General features: G+C 38.9%; 3 protein-coding genes and 1 non-coding gene across 4 annotated transcripts; 2 read left to right on the plus strand and 2 right to left on the minus strand.

The window, feature by feature from the left end:
* Positions 1-1807: 1807 nt before the first annotated feature.
* Positions 1808-1889, plus strand: Trnal-aag. The gene has a single exon. It is a non-coding gene; the product is annotated as a tRNA-Leu (tRNA).
* A 637-nt stretch (positions 1890-2526) lies between these two features.
* Positions 2527-8452, plus strand: LOC106748566 (epoxide hydrolase 4-like). The gene is made up of 7 exons (XM_014627226.1): positions 2527-2618; positions 3274-4356; positions 6134-6258; positions 6339-6614; positions 6732-6889; positions 6985-7233; positions 7377-8452. The coding sequence occupies exons 2-7, from the start codon at positions 4141-4143 to the stop codon at positions 7568-7570; spliced, it is 1218 nt and encodes a 405-aa protein (XP_014482712.1). The 5' UTR covers positions 2527-2618; positions 3274-4140; the 3' UTR covers positions 7571-8452.
* Positions 8453-8641: 189 nt separating this feature from the next.
* Positions 8642-16019, minus strand: LOC106748565 (organic cation transporter protein-like). Its single transcript, XM_014627225.1, has 9 exons — positions 15597-16019; positions 12971-13254; positions 12663-12766; positions 10745-10899; positions 10499-10667; positions 9540-9865; positions 9157-9461; positions 8862-8998; positions 8642-8731 (listed from the first exon to the last, which is right to left on the minus strand). Exons 1-9 carry the CDS (start codon positions 15658-15660, stop codon positions 8698-8700), a joined length of 1578 nt encoding a protein of 525 aa, XP_014482711.1. The 5' UTR covers positions 15661-16019; the 3' UTR covers positions 8642-8697.
* Positions 16020-16526: 507 nt separating this feature from the next.
* Positions 16527-24590, minus strand: LOC106748564 (WD repeat and HMG-box DNA-binding protein 1). Its single transcript, XM_014627224.1, has 15 exons — positions 24247-24590; positions 24052-24166; positions 23748-23899; positions 23559-23667; positions 23180-23422; positions 22883-23098; positions 22529-22807; positions 22229-22445; positions 21912-22136; positions 21618-21841; positions 21064-21306; positions 20600-20963; positions 19984-20341; positions 19344-19499; positions 16527-18180 (listed from the first exon to the last, which is right to left on the minus strand). The coding sequence occupies exons 1-14, from the start codon at positions 24321-24323 to the stop codon at positions 19364-19366; spliced, it is 2958 nt and encodes a 985-aa protein (XP_014482710.1). The 5' UTR covers positions 24324-24590; the 3' UTR covers positions 16527-18180; positions 19344-19363.
* Between the last annotated feature and the right edge of the window lie 626 nt (positions 24591-25216).

The following is a 25216-nucleotide window of genomic DNA, read 5'->3' on the forward strand; positions in this document are numbered from 1 at the left end:
TACTACATTTTTATCTTCTAAGAAACAAATTTTCTTATTGGACACGGGATGCGTTGCGAAACTCGTTGAAAAAAAATGTGGCAATCTTTAACCTACCGTCCGTACTAGGCTATTTTAGACTCAAATCAGTTTTACGACGAGCTCTTTATTCTCAATCGCTCACATCTCGAAAGCTGTCGGTACTTCGACATTTTCGTAAAGGGAAGTTTGACTGGAAAGAGTAATCCGTTGATCCGAGACACGTTCTACGTCAAGGTACGTGCGTCGAACGTAACCGATCGACTTCAGCGATGATGGAACTGGGTTTGTTAGGCGTTCTGTAAAAAGCTTGATTGGAACTCAATCTAATCTCAACCGTTGATAACCTCGCGATAATGATGCAACCATGACTAGATTCCACGGGCGAGGTGTTCGACCGCACGATCGCTCCATCGCTCCGTAGGGCTCCTAGGTGGAGATCTCCTACATCCGCCGTACTCTGTCCAAATAGACGGAGCCCGCTCGTGCGTCTGCACGCGCGCAATCCGATTGGATTAATTTTCAATTTGCAAAGGCCACCTGTCGTCGACAGCGGCGGACAGGCGGATCGGCGATCACGCCCGCCGATCGATGACTAATCCGCGAGACAGCGAGAGTCCACGCGACTCGCCCCGGCTGCGTCGGAGCGGGCTCCCGATTAGGCTTGCGCTCATGAGAACAAAGAAGCGACAATTGCGCGACTCGTCGCGCGGATATAGGGTTACACGGGCGCGCGGATAAAATGAGCGGCGAATATTAAGTCGGCGCGCAAAATGGCCGACGCGTGCTCCGGTAGTCGGGCGAGGAGAAAAAAATAGGGACGCGCTCGTTTCTCTTTCTCTCGCTTCTTCTCACACGCAACGAGCGAAGATGAGCGTGACGGACCGTTCGCTCCGCGCCGCTCGGCGGCGTTACGACGTGACGCGGGTCGAAATTTCAGCCGGATCGGGACCGCATGCGCGACGCGCGCCGATCGAAAGCCCCGCCCGGAGACTGCCTTTGTTTAATCCACGCGGTATCTACGCCCACAGTGTGACAGTGGTGTAACCCGAGGTCCCGTGTAGACCTCGTGAGCCTGTAGAAAAGTCTCTGTGACGGAAAAGAAACGGTTTAAAAATCGGGCATAAATAAAAAATATGTAAAAATGAGAAAATAAGGAAAAGAGGGAGAGAGAAATACAGAGAGATATTAAGTTCAATTGTATCATCTGCTACGAGGTCTTTGAAATTTGAATAACGAAGTTACTTCTTCGTTATTTATCTTTTTCATTATGGCATTTAATTGCATGATTTTGTGTCACGTTTTATATTCTTTATACGCATTGTTATATATATATCTGAGATGATCAGATATATGAAAGTGAGATGAAAAGTACAGTATAAAAAACAGCGGAATTTTCCTTGCTATGGGTTTTCTAAACGTTGATTACGTCATCGTTCACGCTGTAAGCGGCCAATAAGCCGACGATTAAGTTACTACCCTGTCAGCGAATTTTCGATAGCTTCTAATTTTGCTCTAGAGACGAGGAATATAAGATGACTCGTTTTATTTTCACAATGAGCGATTGCTTGCAACGTTATTTGCCTCATCGGAAGTCCCGTAATCGGGAAATTGAAGGAAGAATGAGATAAATCCATAATTCACGAATCCACATTTAAAAACTACTTTATACATGAAATGCAGCTTACGAACTGCGAACTTCTATATTTCCTTCCAATAAATTACTGAATAAAATATGAGGATTGGCGAATGTTGGAAAATTGATTCGTGGCCCTACGAAGCTACAACTGGTAGCGTGGCCGAGCGGTCTAAGGCGCTGGTTTAAGGCACCAGTCTCTTCGGAGGCGTGGGTTCGAATCCCACCGCTGCCAATTTTTTTGCACCAGTCGAATATAAGTATATTTTTACGCATTAAAAAATGACGATCATCTTGTTAAAAGATCTTCAACGCAACGTTTTTTACGAGCTATTGACAGCTTTATGAGAATGTATCCGTTGTAGATAAATAGTTGGCATTCGATGTCACACGATTGTGTCGATAAAACAGAATACGCAAGGCTCTCTCGGGGGAAACATTTAAAAAGTACTAATAACAATTGTTTTTCTTATAGAACGCGATGAGACATATGCCGATTGCGGAAGTGCCAATTATATGCAAAAGATATACATAAGAGTATTTCATGAATTTTATATTATCTGTATAAATATAAGTAACAAATTGGAGAATATAAATTGAAACAGACGGCTTTGAGTGACGCCGGTCTTGAATGTGAATTAGCAGAATTGCGACAAAATCTATGTTTCACAACACGTACCTACGAAACTAACATTTCAGACGGAGATAAGATACAAATATAAATCTCGATCTATGATTGGCATCCACGGAAGAGAAGATTACTCGGTTCTGAAAGTGTGTGAGTCACAGACTTGTTAGAATACACGTCTCGCAATCATGAAGATAAATATAGCTATAAGCTATCGTACGTCTCACTGGCGAGTTGAAGTGAGACAGCGCGTGTACAGTTCAATAGCAGTCCACAGTTCAACAGCAGTCGCCTGACGATTTAAACTTTCCACAAGATACTTCGTACTACAATCTGGTAAGAAAATGTAGTTATTAATTACGTGTACTGGGCTGAAATCAAAGCGAGTGAATGGGTCCGGAGTCGATGGAACGTTTCTCAAGAATGGAGCCTCCGAATAACATTTTCGAATTGCACGTTGTATCACTTAATAATACAGCACGTGACTAATTTCTTTCTGTTGCACGAATTACTATATCTCTCGATCTACGATAACAGATGTACACGATTTTCGTGGACTCATTGATTCATATTTTTTCGAAATAGAACGCATGACCTTATATAACATGTTAAAATGATCTTTCCCAAAATTAAAAATTGTAAAATGTAAACTAATAGAAAATTATAATTATTTTTAGTGCCAATCATATTTTATAACAGTAGCAATATCTATGTAAGATTATTTTCACTGTAGTAGCATTTACTAGAAAAATGGCTTACCTATTTTTATCTTAAAAATTAAATTAAAATGAAACAGGTTAAAATAAAATAAAAATAAAAATAAATAAAAATAAAAAAGTGAGTATAGTTTGCACCGAAAGTAACTATAATTTTCTATCAGTACGACCGGTGCGAGAATATTAGCAGAATGAAAACGCAGAGGAAGTGTCGCGGCTACATCTCCCAGCTCATAATTTTCGCGCTTCTCTATTTCACTCTGCTCTTTTTTCAGCGATTATTTCACCGCTATCGGAACTGCCGGTCATCAGTGATGATGGATCTATCGATGTCGAAATGTCACGCTTGCGAAGAAAAATGCGCCTGTGGAAGAAACTCATAAACACATCCTGGGACACATCGGCGTGTCTGTTTTCCAAGCGATAGTCTGCGAGGACAGATTCGGCAGAGAGATACCTCATCGCGGTGGCCTCCGCTCTCATACGATCGAGAATTCCAGCCAATCGTACTCGCTCCGCCAGTAGACAGTGATAACGTACAAATCCACGCCAATGAACCGCTAGATACCGATCTTCATCGCGATTCATTGCGTCGTCATTCTAAGCGTGTAATTCGTTTAAAGCTGTGCGCTGAGAGAGTTCGATTTTTCACTGTCAGTGTCGTATCGTCGTGATTCCATGAGCGATCAACACTCAATTTCATCATCAGTGCTACTGTATCTGAAGAATAGCGAGAAATTCGAAAAACTCGGTTGCGAGGTCGAAAATATTGCGTGTTTGAATCGAGGACTATCACATCCAACGATTGAGATTCATTGATACTGTGCAAAATTACGTTGAATCTCTGAGAGAACTCGGGAAAATCCCGAAATCCGAAACGCGTGCGACGTCACGGCGACCCGGAGCGTGATATCGCGCGCGCTCTTTCTCTCTCCCTCCGTTTCGCACGCGTGACGAGACGCACGTGTCGTCGACGTGCGTACACACAAGCGCTCGGGTACTTCAGCCTTGTTGTTTGTACAGAAGACATTTCGAGTGTCATCACAAGAAGCGGAACAGGTTCCCGTCGGGAGTCCCGCTCGACGCAGTTACACCGGAGCACCGGACTCCGATCGCGTCCTCGATTCCTCGATCGCGACCGAATGATCATCATGGACGACAGGATCGTGCGCGCATCCACGTTCGAGACGATCCAGCTGCACTTCTTGTCCTTCGTCTACGGCCTTTACTTGATCGCCAAGAGGCTGCTCAAATGGGCATGGGATCCCAAGAAGTTTTTCGTGCTGCGCCAACGGGACCGGCCGCCGACGTGTCTGATCGACAGCAGCTTCGGCACGCATTCCTACGTGAAAATCAAGGTGAGGTGAAGTATTCTACCGAGTGGATCGCGTTCGATCTTATGACGTCGACGGGTGGCGTGAATAAATATTCACGCGAGATATGAGCGGATAAGTGTATTTCTTTGTGACCCCAACGATAACTCGCGATGGCACCACGGCAGGTTCAACAGGCTGCACTCGAAACGCGTCTCTGTGGTGGTTTCAAGATCGCTGCCGCGGAACACTCGCAGCGATATCGGGGTTTGTGTCTGATATAACCGGAGGATGCAATGTAAGAATGTGTGGGCGGGTGTTTATTATCTGTAAGAATTATTTACGCCGACACGGTTTACGTTGGAAGCGAAAAATATAAGACTTCTTCATTCCTGTAGCGAAGCCTTCGGGTCTTCGACGATCGTCGGACAATGGAGTCGAATTGTTCGCGTCATCTCCGAGCAACGTTAATTATAACGATGTAATTTAATCAAAGCGAATTGAAGATATATCACAGTCTGATATGGAATCGTAGCGCCGGGGCCTCACGTCGTGATATCGGAATGTCACGAACGCAGATGACACTCGGCAACGTTCAAAAGAATAAATCGTTGCATAAAGCGCTTGGTTTACAACATCTCGACCGGGGAACGGCCTTTGCGATAAGCGACTATATTTAATTGATATTTGTTTCCTTTTCTTCAACCAATTCGGTATGAACCTCCGATATTAATTATCAGAATAGATCTGAGTGATACAAGTTCGATGTACATTAACATGCTGTGTATTATATATCACAGTACATATTACGTGTAATAATAGCATACAGGGTGTCTCTGACGCAAGCAATTCCTGTTGTATACTTGTAGGTCAATATGAACAAAAATCTTCTATCAATTTGCAAACAACCACGCAAAAGTTTTAAGTTATTAATTATTGAAAATGGCCGTGTACAGAGGCTTTTTAATTAATAATTCAAAAATTTGCGTGGTTATTTAAATGTAAAGAACTTTTTTTACTAAGAACGATCTAATCTAATCTAAGGTCTTATCTAGAGATAATATAATAGTTATTGTGCCTAGTAACAGAGTGAGCGATAGAGTGACATAAGTATATTGAACCTTGAACTTTTATAAGTGGTTTCTTTATAATAATAATAATAAAATATCTATATTATTGTAATAATTCGCTACAAGTCTTACTGTATATTTCGTATGCGCAAATGTTCCATTGACCTTGTCGCGTGAATTTCCCCGCGAAAGTTAACGTATTTGTCTTTCAAATGGCGAGTGCAATCCAATTAAGAAATAGTATCTGTGAAATGAGCAATTATAAATTCATTGTGTCTTTTTATCCGTAAATTTAAAAAATACGACGATATCGAATTGTTTAGTCTGAAAGGAGGAGACTTTCGACCAGGAAAATTTGTGAAGACCATATTACACCATAGAGAAAATTATGAGTCGCAATACCGAAAGTTGCATTTATATATGGAAGTCTGATTTGACTTGTGATTCACGTGACACGTTAAAACACTTATTGTAATCGACGCAACGATATCGTGACTTTGCATATTAGATAGTGCATATTCGCTATATCAGTAATGATAAGAAAATAAGTTTCGCAATGGGACTATTGACTAACTGACCTGTAATGCATGTGACATACTAAAACACTTATTATAATTGCACGATATCGTGACTTTGCATACTGGAGAATAGTAAAACAATTAAATATTGTGTACGCGAATGAAAACAAGCAAGAAACGTAGATACTTATTTTTCTGTCGTTCAACATGTCTTTCCCTTTCTTTTGATTGCAGGGAGTTAAGTTTCATTACGTAGAGGCGGGATCCAAAGATAAACCGCTGGTGTTGTTGTTGCACGGATTCCCGGATTGCTGGTTATCCTGGCGCGAACAAATCCAACGTCTCGCGGGACATTACAGGTGTTTTTTGCCGACATTCTACGAGATATTATGTAACAGTCTGATGTGTCGATGATAACACACATTTCGCGCTGTTTCAGGGTAGTGGCTTTAGATTTAAAGGGATTCGGTGATAGCGATAAGCCGTCCAACAAGCGATCTTACAAAGTGGACATCATAATAGACGAATTGAAGCAATTCATTTTGGCTCTCGGGGTGAAAACGTGTAGTATAATCGGCCATGATCTGGGAGGGCTTCTAGGGTGGTACATGGCTGCTCTGCACAGGGATCTCATTTACAAATTTATCGCTATTTCCAGCCCGCACCCTAATCTCTATTGGAACAGAGTGTCAGGAAACTTCACGTTGGATGGGAAGTGAGTGCATTTACGAATATTTCCTGGATTATATCTATTGTATAACAATTTCCGAAAAGATATTCCGGATATTATATATTATAATCACGTTCTTTAATTGAACAAATAATTTCGCAGGTGGATACATTTTAGCAGATTGCCATTTCTACCGGAAATAGACGCACTTAAGGAAGACTTATCGATCATCAATGATACGTTTCAACATCTTCAGATATCTCGAAACGAACCTGAGAAAAATTACGTTGAAGCATATAAATACACTTTCAGCAGAAAAGGTTAATCTTCACATAACGTATTCTTCTTCGCAATCGTATCATTATTCTTCGCAATCGCTCTTATACGTATGAAAGATTAAAACTGTGTTTCGTAGAGGACTGGACGGGACCGATTAATTATTACCGCAATTTCCCCTTCACAAGATTGAATATAGAGGAACAGATTGACAGCAAGACGCTGTTGATAGTCGGAAATATGGATCCCTCTATTACGATAGAAACTATTATCGAAAGTTCCGCGTACGTAGAGACGTCCAGTGTTAAAGTTATACCAAATGCGCAGCATTTTCCGCATCAGGAGAAACCAGACGCCGTAAATAATGCGATCATCAAATTCTTGACAGGTAAGTTTTATTTTACCCAATTCTCTCTCTTATATAAAATCTCTCCTCTCTTTTTTATATAAAAAAATATATTCGTCGAGCACAGAGTGTACGTAACAATGTATCTTATATTTCTACATATGATTAAAGAAATATTATTGCAGGCACAACGAATGTTGTGGAGAAGGCACCCTCTAAAAGTATTGTGTCCTCTTGGTTAGGATCTTTAAGTAGCACTGTTAAGTATGGAAATCAGATGTTCGACGCTGTACATAAGCGAACTAACGGCGTGGTGAGTGTATTACCTAACAAAAATATTTTATTCGGCTCCAACAACAAGTTAGGCGTTGTTATTTAGTATCAGCATATTAGAGTTTCTCAGACTTTACACCTCATACCGAACAATCTAGATATCCTACCTGCTAATGCTGACGCACAAAATTTGCGAAAGGCTAATTTGAACCTATACATTAATTTATTTCCTTTTTATACGAATATGTTATCACAACAAGAGTTGCAATGTTTTTTTTTAATGATGTAACATTGTTACATTCATTCATTGTTACAGTCAAGATTTCTATTCACTTTTGCGCAAACGCTATCATATTGTCTTACTTCGAATTTTTGTATATATTCGAGTTGAGATCTGTACACGTGTGATGAAATCAAATTGTTATCATTGCATATAGCTATTACTTGGAAGCACGAATACTCTCGAAATCTTAGTTGCGATATAATACGAAGGTTCCGTTGTTTTAATTTTTAGTGAAATACTGATACATCTGATAGAATAATCTATTGTTAATTATGTGTGATATCTATCTATCTATATATATATAATAAGCTAATATCTCTCGTCTATATTAATTTGTAATTTACAAAGTATCTTAAGAAAGAGTGTATTACTATGACATATATATAAAATATCTTATTATGTTATAGTAATACATGTAGAAATTGTACATTAATTGTGCGTAGACATTGCAGCAACGAGTAAGTTCAAATATTTTGCTGCATATTCGAATCTCAAATAGACATTATGTATGCCCATTGCGAATATTGTTTTTGTAATAATTTCGAACTTTAAGAGGTAATATTGGTAAGTTAATTTGCGGAAATATACATTGTTAATACAATGTGAGTTAACCGCAAATATATGTTGTATTTGTAAAACTTTTCAATAGTATAAAATTTTAATATTATAACGATATATATATACACAGTAACATAGTATAAATTATGTACGAAAGTTTCCTTTCTCTTTAAGCACAGAATGTTTCAACATTGCGGAGAGGATATTAGAAAAAAAATATAATAAATTATTACCAATCTGTCTTTTGCATAGACAAAGCATTAGTCTGCTAACACAGACTAACCAGATATAGTTGAATTTTAAGGCACTATTCCAATATTTGATTTCACATGGTGGTCGAATTACAATTGTGAAAGGTATTATATACTATTCAATACGCATTCAGTATATCATCACATTGATATATCACATTTTTTACATTCCTTCCTGTAAAAATAAACAATACTTATTAGCATAAAAAGTAGTTTGATATTGGCGAATGTTTATAACATTGTAACGGAATTATTTAATCACTTAAATAATTATTTAATTATTAAAACACACGCGACACACATACTTTCCAAAATTTTCACCGTCTTCTATGGTCTCTGGCAATTCACAGTTCATGGTCTCTGGTAAAAAAAGACAGAACATGGCGCCTATTATTGGTCCTACGCCAAATATTACTGGAGGTATCCACGATTGGATATTACCCTATACAAAATTATCGTGTTTGTGTTAATCATTGAAAACATATAACGCACAAGAAGTTTCATCATTTGTCATGTGGGTGTGATCAATGTACAAATTGTTTTTGTTATAAGAAGCACATTGTATGTAATGAACATTATAATATACAAGTTGTCAATTACCATCGTGGCGATGTACGGTGCGATAATACTTCCGATCCTGGCGGCGATACTTCCCAGGCCAATGCCGATGTTCCTCACGACAGTCGGATACACTTCGCCGCTATACAGGTATATCGTGGGGAAACTGATAGCCGCACCTACGAGACCGAACGAAGTTAAAAGCACCCGGATATTCGGGTTGGCTATCAGAGGTATCAAGAGCAGGCTTATGCCGGACAGGATGTTTCCACTCATCAAGATCTTCAGGCGGGAAACTCGTGAGATCAGAAACAGGACTATCACGGTTCCCGGCAATTCCATGGCGGCTGAAACGTCACGCAGACATTATACTTTACACGATACGAGAGAAACGATTCAACGGGCGTGGAAGCTACGTCAATTACCCGAAACGGCAATATTGATGAAAATATTGCCGTCGATATGACCCAAGTATTGCGACAGCCCGAAGAAGTAGCTGCCGCAAAAGAACCAGTTAAGCGCCACGCATATAGTCTTCAATCTCATATTCGGAGTTCTGAATAAATGTGTGATATTGTATTTCTCGTTACTTTTGCCCAGTCGGATCGCCGCCTGACTTTCATGAATTTCGAGGGCTAACTTCACATTCTCCACCGGTATCTTGTTCCGAGCGGCAGCTTTCAGCATAATCTGTTCCGCTTGTCTGGACTTACCTACGACTAACAACCACCTCGGTGATTCTGGGATGACCCTATTTCGCAAAAAAAATCCATTAGTTCCTCATGATTGCTTTAAGTGTAGTAAATATTGTACGATTTTTTTACGTCTTTCAGTGTGGTAAATATATTACGAATTTTATACTCTTAGCGAGAAGTAATTTGTTCGGTGACACTAAAAGCGAGAAAACGTATTGCCTAGAATTGTTCAAAGATAGTGGGTAGATAGAAAAGATATGCCTACAAAATAACATTTGTGATCGTTTCGACGCGCTTGTAAAATATTCCGAAAACTTTCCTCTTGTATATCTTTTTATTTGAACATACGGACAGCACACAATATTTATAAAATATAGATATTAAATATTTTTTAAATATTCAAATGTCCGGGAAAGTCAGATATGAGAAAGATTGTGATAAATACTCAAAAATATTCTTCATAAATATCTTTGAATATTTATCACAATCTTTCTCATATCTGACTTTCCCGGACATTTGAATATTTATAAAATATTTAATATCTATATTTATGAAATATTTTACAAATATTACGTGTTGCCTGAAATATGCCGCATGAATTCTGGACATGGATTTCCTCGCTTCTGACATTATTAACAAGACGGCCGCAGCACAGGAGCCTTAATAACACACATAATTGCTGCACGTACCAATAATATGTTAATAGGAAAATGGAAGGTATCGAGATGGCCATTTGGAAGCCGGACCACGTCAGTGTTAAGTAAGATATTAACGGGTTCATAAGATGCCCGATCAAGAATGGCACGTGAAACAGGACCGACATAGTCGACCGCCATTCAACCCCAACAATCTCCATAACTGCAATCAATTGATCGATTAATTTCATTCGTATAGAGGCGCGCCACGATATCGTTGTGACGACGCGTTAGACTTACGTAAAACGAAGCTAACAAGCATTGTGCCGCCAGTGGCCAAAGCGGAGATGAATTTCAGCATTATGAACAATTCGTACCACGGCGCGAACGCGCTTGCGAATCCCGTGACCGACTGTAATGCAATTGCGATCATCAACGGCTTCTTCCGGCCGATTCTGTGCAAATGGAGAAAACAAGGAATGAGAGGGAGACATGGATATGTATATAATTGCTATAAGCTTGCAGCATTATAATCTTTTATTTATATGATCCAGGATTGGGTAACAATTACTAGTAGCAATACTAATTACTCAGTTAAAAATTAACAAATTAGTAACTTTCAACTTAATCAATTTATATAAACCAGTTAATTTATCAAATGCATTAACTTTAACTTATTAACTTTTTTTTATACAAGATAAAATAATTCACCAATATTAAAATCACTCAGAATAATTAGTTTTATATATGTTCTTTAAACATATGTAATATAATAATATTATAATATTTAAACATATATAATACGATTATGAAATGTTACATTCGTTTAAAGAACGTACATGAAACTAACATGTGCATTGTGAGCGGCTTATAATATAAAGTAAGAAAAATAAAAAAATGCCAACAAATATTTTTGGTCTCCTTCAACACTAGCTGCACAAAACAGTCGGTGTTTTTCTACAATAGACTACTTTTTCTTTGTTTAGCATAAATTTAATCTATGATGAAAAAATTAATTATGCAAAAATGCGTGTATATACAGTGACGGACATATACTTACGTACAGTTAGGAAAATTACATTTTATTCGTTGTGTACTAATACATGAAATAGTTAAACAAATGTCCATTACGTTTTTTACAAGTTTAGCATATATTATGACATAGTAAAACAGCATATATTATGACATAGTAAAACATAGTAATAACATATATTATGACATAGTGAAACATAGTAATATATTATGACATAGTAAAACAATGTTTATCGATTTACAATAACTTAGAAATTTCTTGTGTTTGTTTGCTCAAATGTTATATTTTCTGCGGACACGTACTTACGTACATTGTGGTAATACACAGATAGGTCAAAATTTCTGTAATGTAAACATTACAAGTGGTAATACACAGATAGGTTAAAATTTCTGCAATGTAAACAATACTTATTAGTATCTATCAAGTAATGTAAGTAGAGAGACGTGTTGTGACAACTGTGATGAGCAAACGTAAGAATATAACGTCAGAACAAATACAACAAAGACAGCAGCTTCGCAAAAATGGGAAATCTTATTGGAAGATTTCTACAAAGCTTGGAATATCTGTTATGGAGCTATATAACATATTAAACGTCATGAAACGCCAGATAATGTTCCTCGTAAAGAAAAACCGTAAAGAAAAACCGACTGTATTTGCTGACGTTGTTCTAGCGTTATTCTTTCGTTTGTTCATCACAGCTGTCACAACACGTCTCTCTACTTACATTACTCGATAGATACTAATAAGTATTGTTTACATTGCAGAAATGTTGACCTATGTGTATATTACCACAGTGTACGTAAGTGCGTGTCCGCAGAAAATATGACACAAACAAACACAAGAAATTTCTTAGTTATTGTAAATTGATAAACAGTGTTCTGCTATCTCATAATATAAACTTGTAAGAAATATAATGGACTTTTGTTTAACTATTTCATGTATAACTACACAACGAATAAAACTTAATTTTCCTAACTGTACGTAAGTATATGTCCGCCACTATATGTACATGGCCTTGTCTTTTAACTAAATAATAATAACTTAATTTGATATTAACTTGATTATTTTAATTAAGTTCATTTTGATTTAAGTAATTTTTAACTTAATTTAGTTAAAAATAAAAATTAACGTATCCAAATCTGATGTGTTCATATTGTATTACATGGTAATAGTGAAATGAAATACCTGTCGGCTATTACACTAAAAATTAAATTGCCAATTAGCACGCCGAACATTGTACAAGACTGCACAACATTCACCAATTGCTCTTTATCGCACACCAAATCCCACTGAAAAAGGAGACAAGGATCATTGCATTTCAATTATTGCAGCTCGCGCTGTTTATCAAATACTATGAAGTTTTTAATTTCGTTCAATCTCAAAAAAAATATTACAGCATAAATTAATAATTATAGTTTAAATTATATCAGGTTATATTATAGTATACGAATTATATATCAGAGAAAAATGTTACGTGTCTGACGGAGACTGACCTGCGTTATGATACTTTCTCGGAATATTCGCTTATCGTATTTAAAGCTAGCGCATTTTTCCACAGTGCCGTTCCCTACGTTCACTTCGCATTTCATAAACGTGGATTCGTTCGTGGCTGATAACGGATCGATGCACGTGAAATTAGTAGGTGGCGCAAGGAACACGATGGAAAGCTGGTGCCAGGCTACGGGGAATTTGACAAGGGAGATTGCTATCACGATCACCAAGTGCCACGGGCCCATGTGGCCCATGGCCTCTTGGATAGCATCTAACGGCACGAGACCTGGAAGAATGCAATATGTCCGGTATAAAGCAGAAACGAATTACGTCTACGCAGAACGGCATAGAATAGCATAATCCAAGAAATTTTCTCTGTAAAAAATACATAATAGCGTCTCTCGTGACATTGTTGTATTATACAAGGTGTCTAACGCAAGCCGTTCCACGCAGCGTATATCTGTAGTTTAGATCAATGCGAACAAAAAAGTCCTATTTTGCGTACAACTACGCAAAATTTCGGATTTTTTCTCAATTATTGAAGTGGCCACGTATAGAGGCATTTCTAATTAATAACTCAAAATTTTGCTTGGTTTTTTGCAAAATGATGGAGAACTTTTTTGTTCACATTGACCTGAACTACAAATATATGACGGATGGGGCGGCTTACGTCAGACATACGTATATAGACACTTGGCGCAAGACGCTACCGTGTTTGATATATATATTGTACTTTATCGCGAAACTCGCGATTGGAACACGAGAAAAGTCATTATCTTACACACGACACTTCTACAGGAAGAAAAAAGTTTAGTTAAATTAACGTGACAATGAATTAATGAACAGTTCGTGGATGATGATAATGAACGAACTAAACGCGTTTTCGTTTTGAAAATTGGAATTTCTAATTTTTGCGAATTCAAAATTCGGTCGTGCGGATCAGGAATTCTGCTTTCTTCAACCAAAATATGTTTGGTTCGTTCATAGTCGCGCTAATTCAACGAATCCTTCTACTCCGTCTCTAAGCAAGATTCATCCATCGCGTCAACTCACACACATCGTATTACTACGAAATGAGCGAAGCGTCACGGGGTGTATAACATTGATAATGTTTCGACAGGATATTAGCCTCTATCGATCGCCCTCGTATTGCGCTCTAATCTGTACCGCAAACTCCGCAAAGCTGATCTAATAATAAGACATTACATCTCCGCGTGAACTACGACTGATGGTAATCCCGATTCCCATTAGACATCGTTCTCGATGCGTTCGAGTAGTTGCCGAATAGATTGAGAAGAGACCACCGATCGGAAAGACGAATGATAAATTGTCGGTCGGACACGTTTATTTGGAAACGTGGAATCTCACCGGACGAAAACGACACACTCATCTCGGACTATGGCTATTAATATCACCGTCAGCTCTAGCTTTCGAGCGTCGCGAAAATGCAATTCAAATTTCCATCGCGGCATCCGCGTCAGAATTATGCGTTCGGACAATTACAATGATCAACAAATTTCGTATCACTGCATCCATTCCGAATTTCAGTCTTTGCTATTTGAGTTCATCTGTTGAAACAGAAAATGAAAGAAAACGGAAAAAAAATTATTTAGCTGTAGGTCAAGGAATATAGGCTATATTTTAATTTTTATAAATTGATAGTATGAAGTGCGAAAGTAAAACAACAGAGAGAGGACATATTTTTACTACAATTTCTTATTTTTAAGTTTCATATTGTCAGAAAAATTATTTCTTTCAAATGTAACATTATTAGCGGTTGTTTAATGATTTCGAAATAACGAATGTTACAACGAAGGAATAGACTTTATCTTCCTACAGAAAATTAAAACACACGTTTTATTCATAAACTCTTACGGGACTGTCATATACACCGTCTCAAAAAAGGCTTTAAGAGATAATTTCGAAGACTCCTTTTCTCCACACCACGAAAGCTTAAAATAATCAAATTTCTTTCCGACCCTTTTTTATTATATAACGAAAATTAAAGCTACGGGTTGATTTTAATTGTCGTATTTACGTTATAGACTATCTAGAACTGGCCGTTTCGACGCAAGATCACAATTTTCATATTGACCGGTGTTATCAGCCCTTCGAAATAACTCGCTGTTTTACGCACATACAATTTGCGACAACAACGCGATTTATCGCGGTAGTGACGTACTTAAAAGTACACGAATGTACGAACCGATATTATTTAACAGGATGCCGGTGTGTGTGATGCAATATTCGGTAAATTACCGGTGTTATTACACCGTGATATATAAGGACATGACGGTGTCGGCCGACGCGCACGTAATCGCATATATCACGGTAATGGTACCATTTCAACGGTATATTCGTAATTGTAACACGGTAAGTGCGCATGCATACCGCGACAATAACTGTCACGTTGGCTTGCACGCGAAGATATAGCGGCGGCGAGTATTACGTAATTTGCATGTGTAGTTTCGAAAATATATAATTTATGTCAAAACGCACACCTCGCGCGATCAATCAAAAGAAGCAGAAGCATATGTTAATTAACAGCCCAAGACGGCAAACATTCTACGGCCTAATGCATGCACAGATGCGACGCAACGTACACAAATAATAACAATTTGTCATTACATATTCCACGGAATCGAGCGCACGTCGTCACACGACTCTTCTTCATGTGTAAAGGACGCATCATATCGTCGGGTGTCGTTCGCGGAAAGGTAGCGAGGTCTTTATCACGTTTCGACAAGATAAGTATAAACCGCGTTTCCGGATCAAAAGGCGCGAGATCACTGAGAATACGCTTGGCCGAATAAAAGCGCACGATGATGCATTTAAGGATGTATTGCCCATTAGTGTCGTGTTTTTAGTGGCGCATTGAGGGAACCATTTATAAATTCAGTATTTATCAAGCAAAATTATGTCCTTATATATTTGTTTTACTGTTTTAGGCTGTCTTCCGATATTCACTGCGAGTATTGAACATCTCTAATATATGTAACATAAACTACAGGTTTTTAGTTTATTGGCAGTAAATTTCGAAACGTAATCTGTATAAGTTTAAAATGAAGTTGAGATAAACGCTAATAAGAAAATATCATTTTTATTTTTATTTTTAATATTATATACATCAGTTGATCTAACAGAGATACACAGATAATAGAAAGAGGAAGAAAAAGAGAAAATGAGAAAGAAATATATAAATGTTTAAATATATGTATTATGTATATACATTTCGACTATTACTATAAGTTATGAGCTTTCTTTCAAAACAAAATGGCCAATAGTTATGAAATATATGTATAAATGTCTGCATATTAGTCTTTAATGTCATAGTAGTTTCTAACTAAAATCTTATTTTTAGTTTAGAAGATATTATATAAAGGTAGAAATTAAAAATAGCTAATCTCAAGGAATACGCGTAAACGGTATGAAGTTTAATTATAGATAATTCAGTTCTCGAAGGATCAATTTTTTTCTGATTACTCGAACAATGATTAATATTCAACGTATACCAGTGCAAGTGTTTAAAGTGGAATAATTTTTTGTCCAGGCTTTGAATTGCTGTTTTTCAGACTTTTAGTGTCACTTTTAAATGCAATACAGGTCAATTTGTAATTTTCTTACGATTTTTTCATTATTTTTTCTTATGGACAATACATCCTTAATATTATCCGTATTTTCTCACGGGAGATATCCTCTTCGCTCGGAAATAACTACTTTCTAGTGGCACATTTATCGCTCGTGCGAGAATCGCGATAGAGTTCATTAGCTCTCGCCTTTTCTGTCTATTCGGAACACGGTGATTATATATAATTGCTTTAGTCATATATAATTCGCACGGTTCAAGGATGCTGACATTTCGTTCCGTCTGGCAAATCAATACGGATCGATGCAATCATCGAATCGCGCGCATGTGAACTATTAAATGCTAATTAACTATTAAATGCTAATTAGCTGAATGCTAATAACGATATAATACGTGAAAAGAAAACTACGAGTAAAATGCAAGGATGTGTTTGTGTCGAGTCTACGGTATCATAAGCGCATCAAGACGGCTGTCTCTGTCTGTGCACACAAGTGCAGAATTATGAACTTGTGAAAATTGCGCTCAACTTTTGCATAGACGCCGGCACGTCTGTCGGTCAAGTACGTGCGTCGTTGATTTGTCGGGACATAATTTCATTCTTTGAAATTCACAATTAATTTTATTCTCTATTTTCTCCCAACTTTATTATGAACATGAATCGAGTCATCGTACATCGTTAAGGCACGTTTTCTTCAGATAAAACATGAAACTAAAGCTACATGAAATTTAAGTTACCCTTAATATCCTCTCGCTCGTGTAACGGGGAAGATCTTGTCTAACGTACAAATATTTTCTCCCTCTTAAACTATAACAAAATCTTCACACCCTATGCATCCATCTGACGCGTTCTAAGCACGCACGGAGCTCGCATACGAGTGACATTATTCCTCATAACATTTGTCAACGATAAAACATGAAACTAAAGCTACATGAAATTTAAGTTACCCTTAATATTCTCTCGCTCGTGTAACGGGGAAGATCTTGTCTAACGTACAAATATTTTCTCCCTCTTAAACTATAACAAAATCTTCACACTCTATGCATCCATCCGACGCGTTCTAAGCACGCACGGAGCTCGCATACGAGTGACATTATTCCTCATAACATTTGTCAACGATAAAAATGTTATTGTGTTGAAGATACACAAGATTTGTATCTTCTTCCCGTAGAAATAAATATAAAAGACATCGCGTCGTATCTCGGCGATCGGAATCTGCATCGTATGCGGAATTGTACTCAAGTAACATTAAGATATCCTAAATACGTCTTTTAGACATATGTGTTGTCTTGGTACCTTCGCGCGGCAGTTTAATGCGATGTTTTAATTTATTAGTGTAATTTGTTCATTGAGGCGAAAAGAAGTATCTGTTACCGCGGATTAAGAAAGCGTGCGATAGCGATAACGGTGACGACGCTGTTAATCAAACATTTTCCCTATTAATGAGGAAAGTTGATAATAAGAGCGCCTCAAATCTCGGGGTCGGCGTATAAGCGTGGTAGCAAGTCGCAACAAAGAGTGACAGCGCTATTTTACCCATCTCGCGCCAATCTTTCTCGATGTCGCGAAGCATGTTCCTCAGTCAACTTTCTCTACTGTTAAGCGTCGATAATGCAGACGAGTATCTGCTGTAAAGTGCATAGAAGAAATTCTGCATTAGCGTACAAGTTGTGTGCTTCTTCGTGGCACACACACGACGATAATTCACTCGAATAAGTGACTTCAGATGATTATTTTTATCGCGAGGTGATAATCACTTCTAGGTAAAACCGGTCAATGTAAGGTCTTTTTCCCGATGCAACAGCGCCATTGGAAGTTTTACATTATACGTACGCGACACGAAGTAACGAAACATTAATTTAATTAAAAAAGTACACCCTGTAAACGGCGGTGCGCCTCTCCGTTGGAAGGGCTCAGCAATTATCGCACGTGAGGAAGGAACAATCGAACTTCTTCGAGCGAATTTGAAATCTTCGACGTGACGATCGATAATGTAATGCTCGAGACACCTTCGATTCGGTTCACAATATGAATAATTTATGAAAAATAATGCACCGTGAAATATGATAACGCGAGCTGATAAGATGTATGATATATGTTTAAGTAAAATTAAAATAACGATGAAAAGCATCAGAGTTTCTTCAATCGACAATTTCATGGTATACAGTCGTCCGAGTGAAATTACACACGTTCGGAGGGAGTAATTAGGCATAATTTGACACGTACAAAGAAACACGATTTACGAAGCGTCGAAAAACACTGGTACTGATGCTGTGTATCTTCGAAAAACACGAGGCGACCATTTATGCGACGATATGTGTTAAAGCCACAGAATCACGTTGTCTGTGGCATCGCAAATTCGCGTGGCAAAACGCGACTTAAATTAAGGTAAATACGCCGACGACAATAATATGACATACGATACGCGTATCATTTTCCATACTCAGCGCGATAAGGTGGAAAAAATGAAAAATAGGACGAGGAAAACCACTTGCTGGTATAGTGAAGGGCGCTCAAATAATTGCGAATGAGATCGTCACACGCGCATATACGCACATACACCTACGCATTCACACACATACACAGCCCGTCTCTTGTGAAAAACTATGCGTTCGGCGAACGAGAAAATTGCCACGGTCTGTGTGGCCCGATGATGAAATTTAAGTCACGCTTTTCCCTGCTGGCTCGCCGAAAAGTAGTATATTTAGCCGTTCTCAGTCGAATTTCGCGAGACGCAACGAATAATTCGCACAGGGTCGGTCGAGTCACACACACACAGAATTTGACTTACCTTTCATCGTTCGAAGCCGGTCAAGACTCTTTATCTACGCTTACACCGTCTCCCGGCTGTAAGGCAAATTTATTTTCGTTCGGGCGCGATACGATATGTATTCCCCGTCGTCGTATACTACCGTCGTGCGTCGAGAGCGCGAGAGACTGAAGCAAACTAAAAACAGAACTCAAGTTTCCCACCATTCTGCCTTATCGACGCGGAAGGATGAGCGGATGCGGAGCACGCGCCCTCGTTCGCGAGCATAACACCTTTTCACCGTCGCACAAATTTACGCCGATCATTATCTACTTATCGCATAAATACCTCTTGTCGTCTCAATAACGAATGATTTGTCGCAATGCTCTCGAAGACTTCCGCAACGCTATACTTAGAAACAATGGAGCCGCATTTTTAACATGGGCACGCTCGACCGTTACTCGCTCGTTCGCGGATTCTCTTACACAACGTGACACAAATATAAATAAATACAATGAGCGTAGACGAAAAAGAAAGGAAACATCTCCCTCTTTCTCTATTCAATCTCGTTTAATTAGCGTGAGAATAAAAAACGCGATGGATAAAACTTGTTGCGTGTATTAAAAAAACGATTGTTAAGCCAGCGTGTTAAAATGAGATTTGCACTTAGGATAAAATTTACTTGTCGTACGCGAATTCGCTGAGGATGCTGCTGGTGGAACGTTTCGTTTTGACATCCTGCTCGTCCCCCGAATTCGACAATTTCCGTTTCTTGCTCTCTTCTCTCGTCGTCGTTGTTGTCGAGCATGCTACGGCGTCTGACTGCTTCGTCGTGGTCTGCTCTTTAAATCGCGTCAGGCCGATCTTGGTCAATTCGGCGACACTCAGTTCGGGAAATTCTTCTTGCAGATTCTTCTTGTTTTTGGCGTACCAGTTAACGAACGATTCTTTCTTCGGGCAGGACTTCGGCTTGGCAGGCGCGGGCTTCGTTAACGCGGCCTTCTGGGGCTTCTCCGGTAAACTGTTCAAGCCAGCCAAACCTGCCGATATGGGAAAATGAGCAACATTCTTAACGATGAACTAGCATTTATAAAAAAAAAAAAAAAAAAAATTAAACATTGTTAAAAGCTTGGGCAATGTTAAAGGATTGGGTAAGTTAATTTTTATTTGTAACCAAATTAAAATCTGCAATTCGGGCTCTCGTTTACGCTTTTGTTAAGTAAAATCACCTGATCACATGCTGTTGATTATATTATGTTGATTATTTCACCAATTATTGCCATAGTAGTATCACCCACCTCTCACCGACGGGGACGAGTTCTCCGATTTTAAAAATGGGTTTATCCTCCTCAAGGTCTGGCTCATCGCTAACGGCTTGATTTCCACTTCCGGTTTCTTAATAGCTGGTAAGGGCACATCGTCTATCTCTTCGTCGTGAGTATTATTGGAGTCGTCATTGTTCGTGAAATTGTCCCGATGATTCTCCGTGTTCTCCTTCTCTTTCTTCTCCTCCTTCGTGTCGGCGATCGATTCCAATTTGCTCGCCAACGCTCTTTTGTTGATGCGCCTGGCGTACTTGATAGCCATGTCTATCGCTTCTACGGACGCGATTTGCTCGCAGATATCCACCGCGCGATATTCCAAATTGTTTCGGCAGGCGTGCTAATCGTGAGGACAAATCAATATACTCGATATGCATTCTATGAAAAATTGTAAAAAATGTCAAAGTGGGAATGAGGAGCAACCCAGGATCGCTTCTTACCGCTATCAGGATTAATATCGCCTCGGTCTCGTTCAACGGACTGCTGCCTATCTGCCACAATTTACGCTCTTTCTCGGTTCTCTCAGATTCCGGCTCGCAGAGAGGCATGGAGAGCGGCACCTCGGTGACTATTGGACGCGGTGTCGTGGATGGATAGAAGCCGCCTTTGCAGAGGATGCAACGCATAATCTGCTCCCGCTCGCTCACGCCGATCACGAAGTAGTGATTTGACTTGCCCTTGCTCTAAAAATCCGGATTACAAAGTAACAAATTGGATATTTTAGGCTTTCACGGTGTGGACAAATATTTAGACTCTCGAATTAGTGCCGCATCCTTCATCAACATGTTTAGTTAAATCCGAAAAAAAATTCCAGATAAAATGAAAGAATTTTTAAGCATATTTTGCAAATGAATGCATACTTATTATGCAAACGCCTTAATATTTTCCGTTCATAAAAGTTCATGAATAATAAGATAAAATTAAGAATTACTCGAGTTTCGATGGTTAAATTAGAAAATTTGCGGAAGAAACTAAAGATTCGCGTAGAACTCACCATTATATTCGTATCGCACACCACCCTCCACAAGCAAGATCTCTTGTCGTATATTCTGACAACGTCATCGGCATCCACGGTAGTGGGGGAGCCAACGTCGGAAGTGAATCCCAGCCACATGAGGTCCGAACTGGGCGACAAGGGCGCTGCGAGAGTCTGGCTTCGCAAGAACGCACCCTGCACCTGTATCCACAGTAGATTCATGTGCTGATCGCCGTTCGTACCTGTTCGCCGAGAAATTCATAATTGGATGCTGCAAGCCGTCGACTTCTCGTCGTGTCGCGACGCACTCACCAACTGCAGCATGGTAAGCTATCAGAAGGTGATTCCTCAGGCCGTTCATCGCAACCACGTGCCCGGGCAAGCCTAAGACCTCACGTTGAGTGCCTCCTATCATGAATATCCTTAAGTTTCTCTTGGATGTGGCAACCGCTACGAAGTTGTCGCCAACCGCTATACACTTCACTTGTTCGTCCTCCGGCATGTCCACCGACCACTCCTTATTCCCGGTACCCCAACCTGACACGCGGAGAAACGACTGAATTTGTTAAATGTGATCTCACTTTACGTACAAGGAAAATTCAACTGTCTCTTGTATTAAATAGATCAACCTTGCAGAGCTAACACGACTATTTTACTAGGGCCATCCTCCGAAGCTTGGCAGCTCATTGCGAGTGCTTGAGTCGACAAGGCAGCCATAGCATGCTTCAAATAATTATTGATATGCATGCTACAATGTACCGCAGCGTCGTGAAACTCTACCTCGATGCTGCTATCGTTCTCGTTATCCAGTGGGAAAGTCCGGACCATTCCCACATCGTTCCACACCTGCGAACATCGTCCAGGAACTTAGTTGAGATGTTGAAAAGGAAGTTTGCAAGCGAAGTAGAAATGTCATTGTTACACCGCACCATGTAATACGATAACAAATGAGAAGGTGTTGATCCCGGCTGGAAACACGGTTGCAGATCGGCCATAAATTTCGCGTTGCTCGGAGGTGCGTCCAAGCTCCCGTCGTCGGAATCCTCCTTTTCATCATCCTGCAATTTGGCGGAAGCCTTAATTTTATCCAGCGATATTACATTTTCCCCATCATCGTCTACTTTGTCGTCTGCCACCCAATCTTCCGTTACATGCTCGTTTCTCTCCGAGTCCGGAATCGCTTCAAGCTCGGATTTATCAGGGCTTATCTGGGAAGATTCAAGGTCAGGATCTCTCCATACGAGTCACTGAGAATTTGATAGATACGGAACGTGTTTCCTCACCACATCGATGCATCCTAATTTCCCAAGTGCATCGCAAAACGCGATTTCATTGGAGTGATCTATGTGCCAAACCAACGCGGTGATCTTGGTATTCTGCTCGTGTTCCAGATATCCGATCACATTCTTAGTTTCTACATCCCAGACGACCAGTTCTCCGTACAACGAACTAGCGGCTACACGTGTGCCACATTCGGAAAATTTACAAATGCTGAGTTCCTGCAAAAACAAGGGAGAGAAAGATGATATACACGGTCGATAGTTACCACGGCAAGATGAAACTGTGTATTGGTAGCTCACGGATTTTAAATTAGAAGATTTCAGTCTGTACAATTCTCTCCAGGATGATCTCTCTACTACCACTACCTCTTTATTTAATGGGTATGCGAGGCAGCTACCATCCGTACATTTAAAGGATGGCGTGCAATATGACTTCGCAGTGAAAAAGGAGTTAGATTTCGGCAAAATATTACTCCAAATTTGTACAGCTCGCTTTTCCTTAATGTTCCATACTCGAATGGATCCATCTGCACTAGAAGATGCCTGAAATAATATGTTTCAAGCAACTCAAAATATACTATGATCTTATATAATTTACAATCATTAAATTAATAATTATATAAAACAAGTTATTAAAACATCAAAAAATTATTGCAGATATGAGACATATGATACCTACCAGAAATTCTTCTTTTGGATCTAAAGATAAGCCCAAGATAGGTGCTTCGTGACCCTCTAATTCTGTACTATCTAGTGTATTGATATTTGTGACTTGTATCCGCATATCGCTTGAAAGAAAATCCAGTTACCACTTAATTTCTCATTGTGTAAGTAACATTAAATATTAGATATTATATATATCACATACCAGGATCCAGATACTATCAAATTACTATCCTTTGCTGTGGTCAATGCTGAGACTGGTGCCGAAAATCTAGTGACTATTCCTTCCTTCTCCAAATCAGGATAAGTAAGTATCTGTACCGTATTATTATCGTTCCCTACATAGATCTTGCCATCCTAAGAGATTAAACATTCACAAAATATAAGATTACTCATTCAGTCCCAAGATTTCTTTTTACATAATTTGTAATATTCCTTTTAAAGAATTTGAACTTCTTGCCGCAATAACTCATACTATGAATGTTTCACATTAATTATTAATTACTTACCTTTGAAATGGCTGTAATTGCTTGTTCAGAGATGCAGCTAGTGGTTGGATCATCGTCTATTATACTCAACCAGGATCTGACATCTCCATCACACCCACAAGTGATAAGTCCTCTCCTATAACCACAAATATTACGATAACGGCTTTGCTGGGACATTACACAAATAGTAAATAATGTATCATGCTTGTTATTTACTTTTTGCCAGAATAATAACAAACGTCGGTGTGTCCTTCCTGATGAGCATATCGCATGGGATTTTTTACCAGCGACATGTTAGTTAACTAAAATGCAAACTATCAAATATTACAGTAACGTATTTGCGATTTTGTTACTTATCTGTCACACGACCATTCTATTCATGCCAATACAAGGCATTTTGGCGCCGACTGCAAATACCTACAACCCAGCTTTACGTCTTCTATAGTTCTTCAAACTGATTTTATCCGTACGGATGTCGTGTTGCTTTGTATCGCGAGAGATGTTCTCACATTTCCTGTTATTTTTTATTGACTCCTGCACACAGGACGTGGTAACGCTTGTCGTGCGACGAAAGTTCGCACGTAACCAATCAACTGCTTTTACACAATAGCTATACGTTCATTAGATATCACCTTAAAGCATATACTACTGGAGGTAGCACGTCTCGATAAAAGTGTGGCAGGGTGCGAGAGAGAAAGGTAGATTAGAGGTGACAGCTATCTCTCTCTTACTGAACGCTCATTGGTTGTTTGCTTAGAAGGAGAAAGGCCTATACGAAAGTTCAATTGCTGCCCAACTCGTCAGCTCGTCTGCTAGTCTGTATCATTTTGGCGCGTTTATTATATTTGAACATTTAAGTATGTGTAAATAGTGCTGTTTGGTTGAAATTATTACAATGTCAAAAATTTGTTACATCCCAAATTGTCGTATGAGACAAGACGATCCTGACTGTTTGGATTTATGTTTTCATAAGTAAGTCTATTAAAAATAAAGTTGTGTAGGTTAAGTGAACTTTTTCGTTTTCAGTTTTGGTATCAATAATTTTTATAATTTTTTTTCTTTAGATTTCCATCAGATGAAGTTATTAACAATAAATGGTGTGATGCAATAAAAGATAACTTTGAAGATTGGGCTTTGAAGAAAAGTTCATATGTTTGTAGTTTGCATTTTTCAGTAGAATGCTATC

This window comes from Dinoponera quadriceps, unplaced genomic scaffold, assembly GCF_001313825.1.
Source record: "Dinoponera quadriceps isolate SergipeBrazil2010 unplaced genomic scaffold, ASM131382v1 scaffold3004, whole genome shotgun sequence".
Classification (NCBI taxonomy): Eukaryota; Metazoa; Arthropoda; class Insecta; order Hymenoptera; family Formicidae; genus Dinoponera; species Dinoponera quadriceps.

Coding starts and splice junctions, on each gene's coding strand:
- LOC106748566 (XM_014627226.1), top strand. CDS start 4,141: ATGATCATCATGGACGACAGGATCGTGCGCGCATCCACGTTCGAGACG. Junction 4,357..6,133: donor ATTCCTACGTGAAAATCAAG/GTGAGGTGAAGT, acceptor TTTTGATTGCAG/GGAGTTAAGTTTCATTACGT. Junction 6,259..6,338: donor CGTCTCGCGGGACATTACAG/GTGTTTTTTGCC, acceptor GCGCTGTTTCAG/GGTAGTGGCTTTAGATTTAA.
- LOC106748565 (XM_014627225.1), bottom strand. CDS start 15,660: ATGATGCGTCCTTTACACATGAAGAAGAGTCGTGTGACGACGTGCGCT. Junction 12,767..12,970: donor GAGAAAGTATCATAACGCAG/GTCAGTCTCCGT, acceptor CTCCTTTTTCAG/TGGGATTTGGTGTGCGATAA. Junction 8,999..9,156: donor CACCGTACATCGCCACGATG/GTAATTGACAAC, acceptor AATTTTGTATAG/GGTAATATCCAATCGTGGAT.
- LOC106748564 (XM_014627224.1), bottom strand. CDS start 24,323: ATGTCGCTGGTAAAAAATCCCATGCGATATGCTCATCAGGAAGGACAC. Junction 24,167..24,246: donor TGTTATTATTCTGGCAAAAA/GTAAATAACAAG, acceptor TTGTGGTTATAG/GAGAGGACTTATCACTTGTG. Junction 21,307..21,617: donor TGTGCGATACGAATATAATG/GTGAGTTCTACG, acceptor CCGGATTTTTAG/AGCAAGGGCAAGTCAAATCA.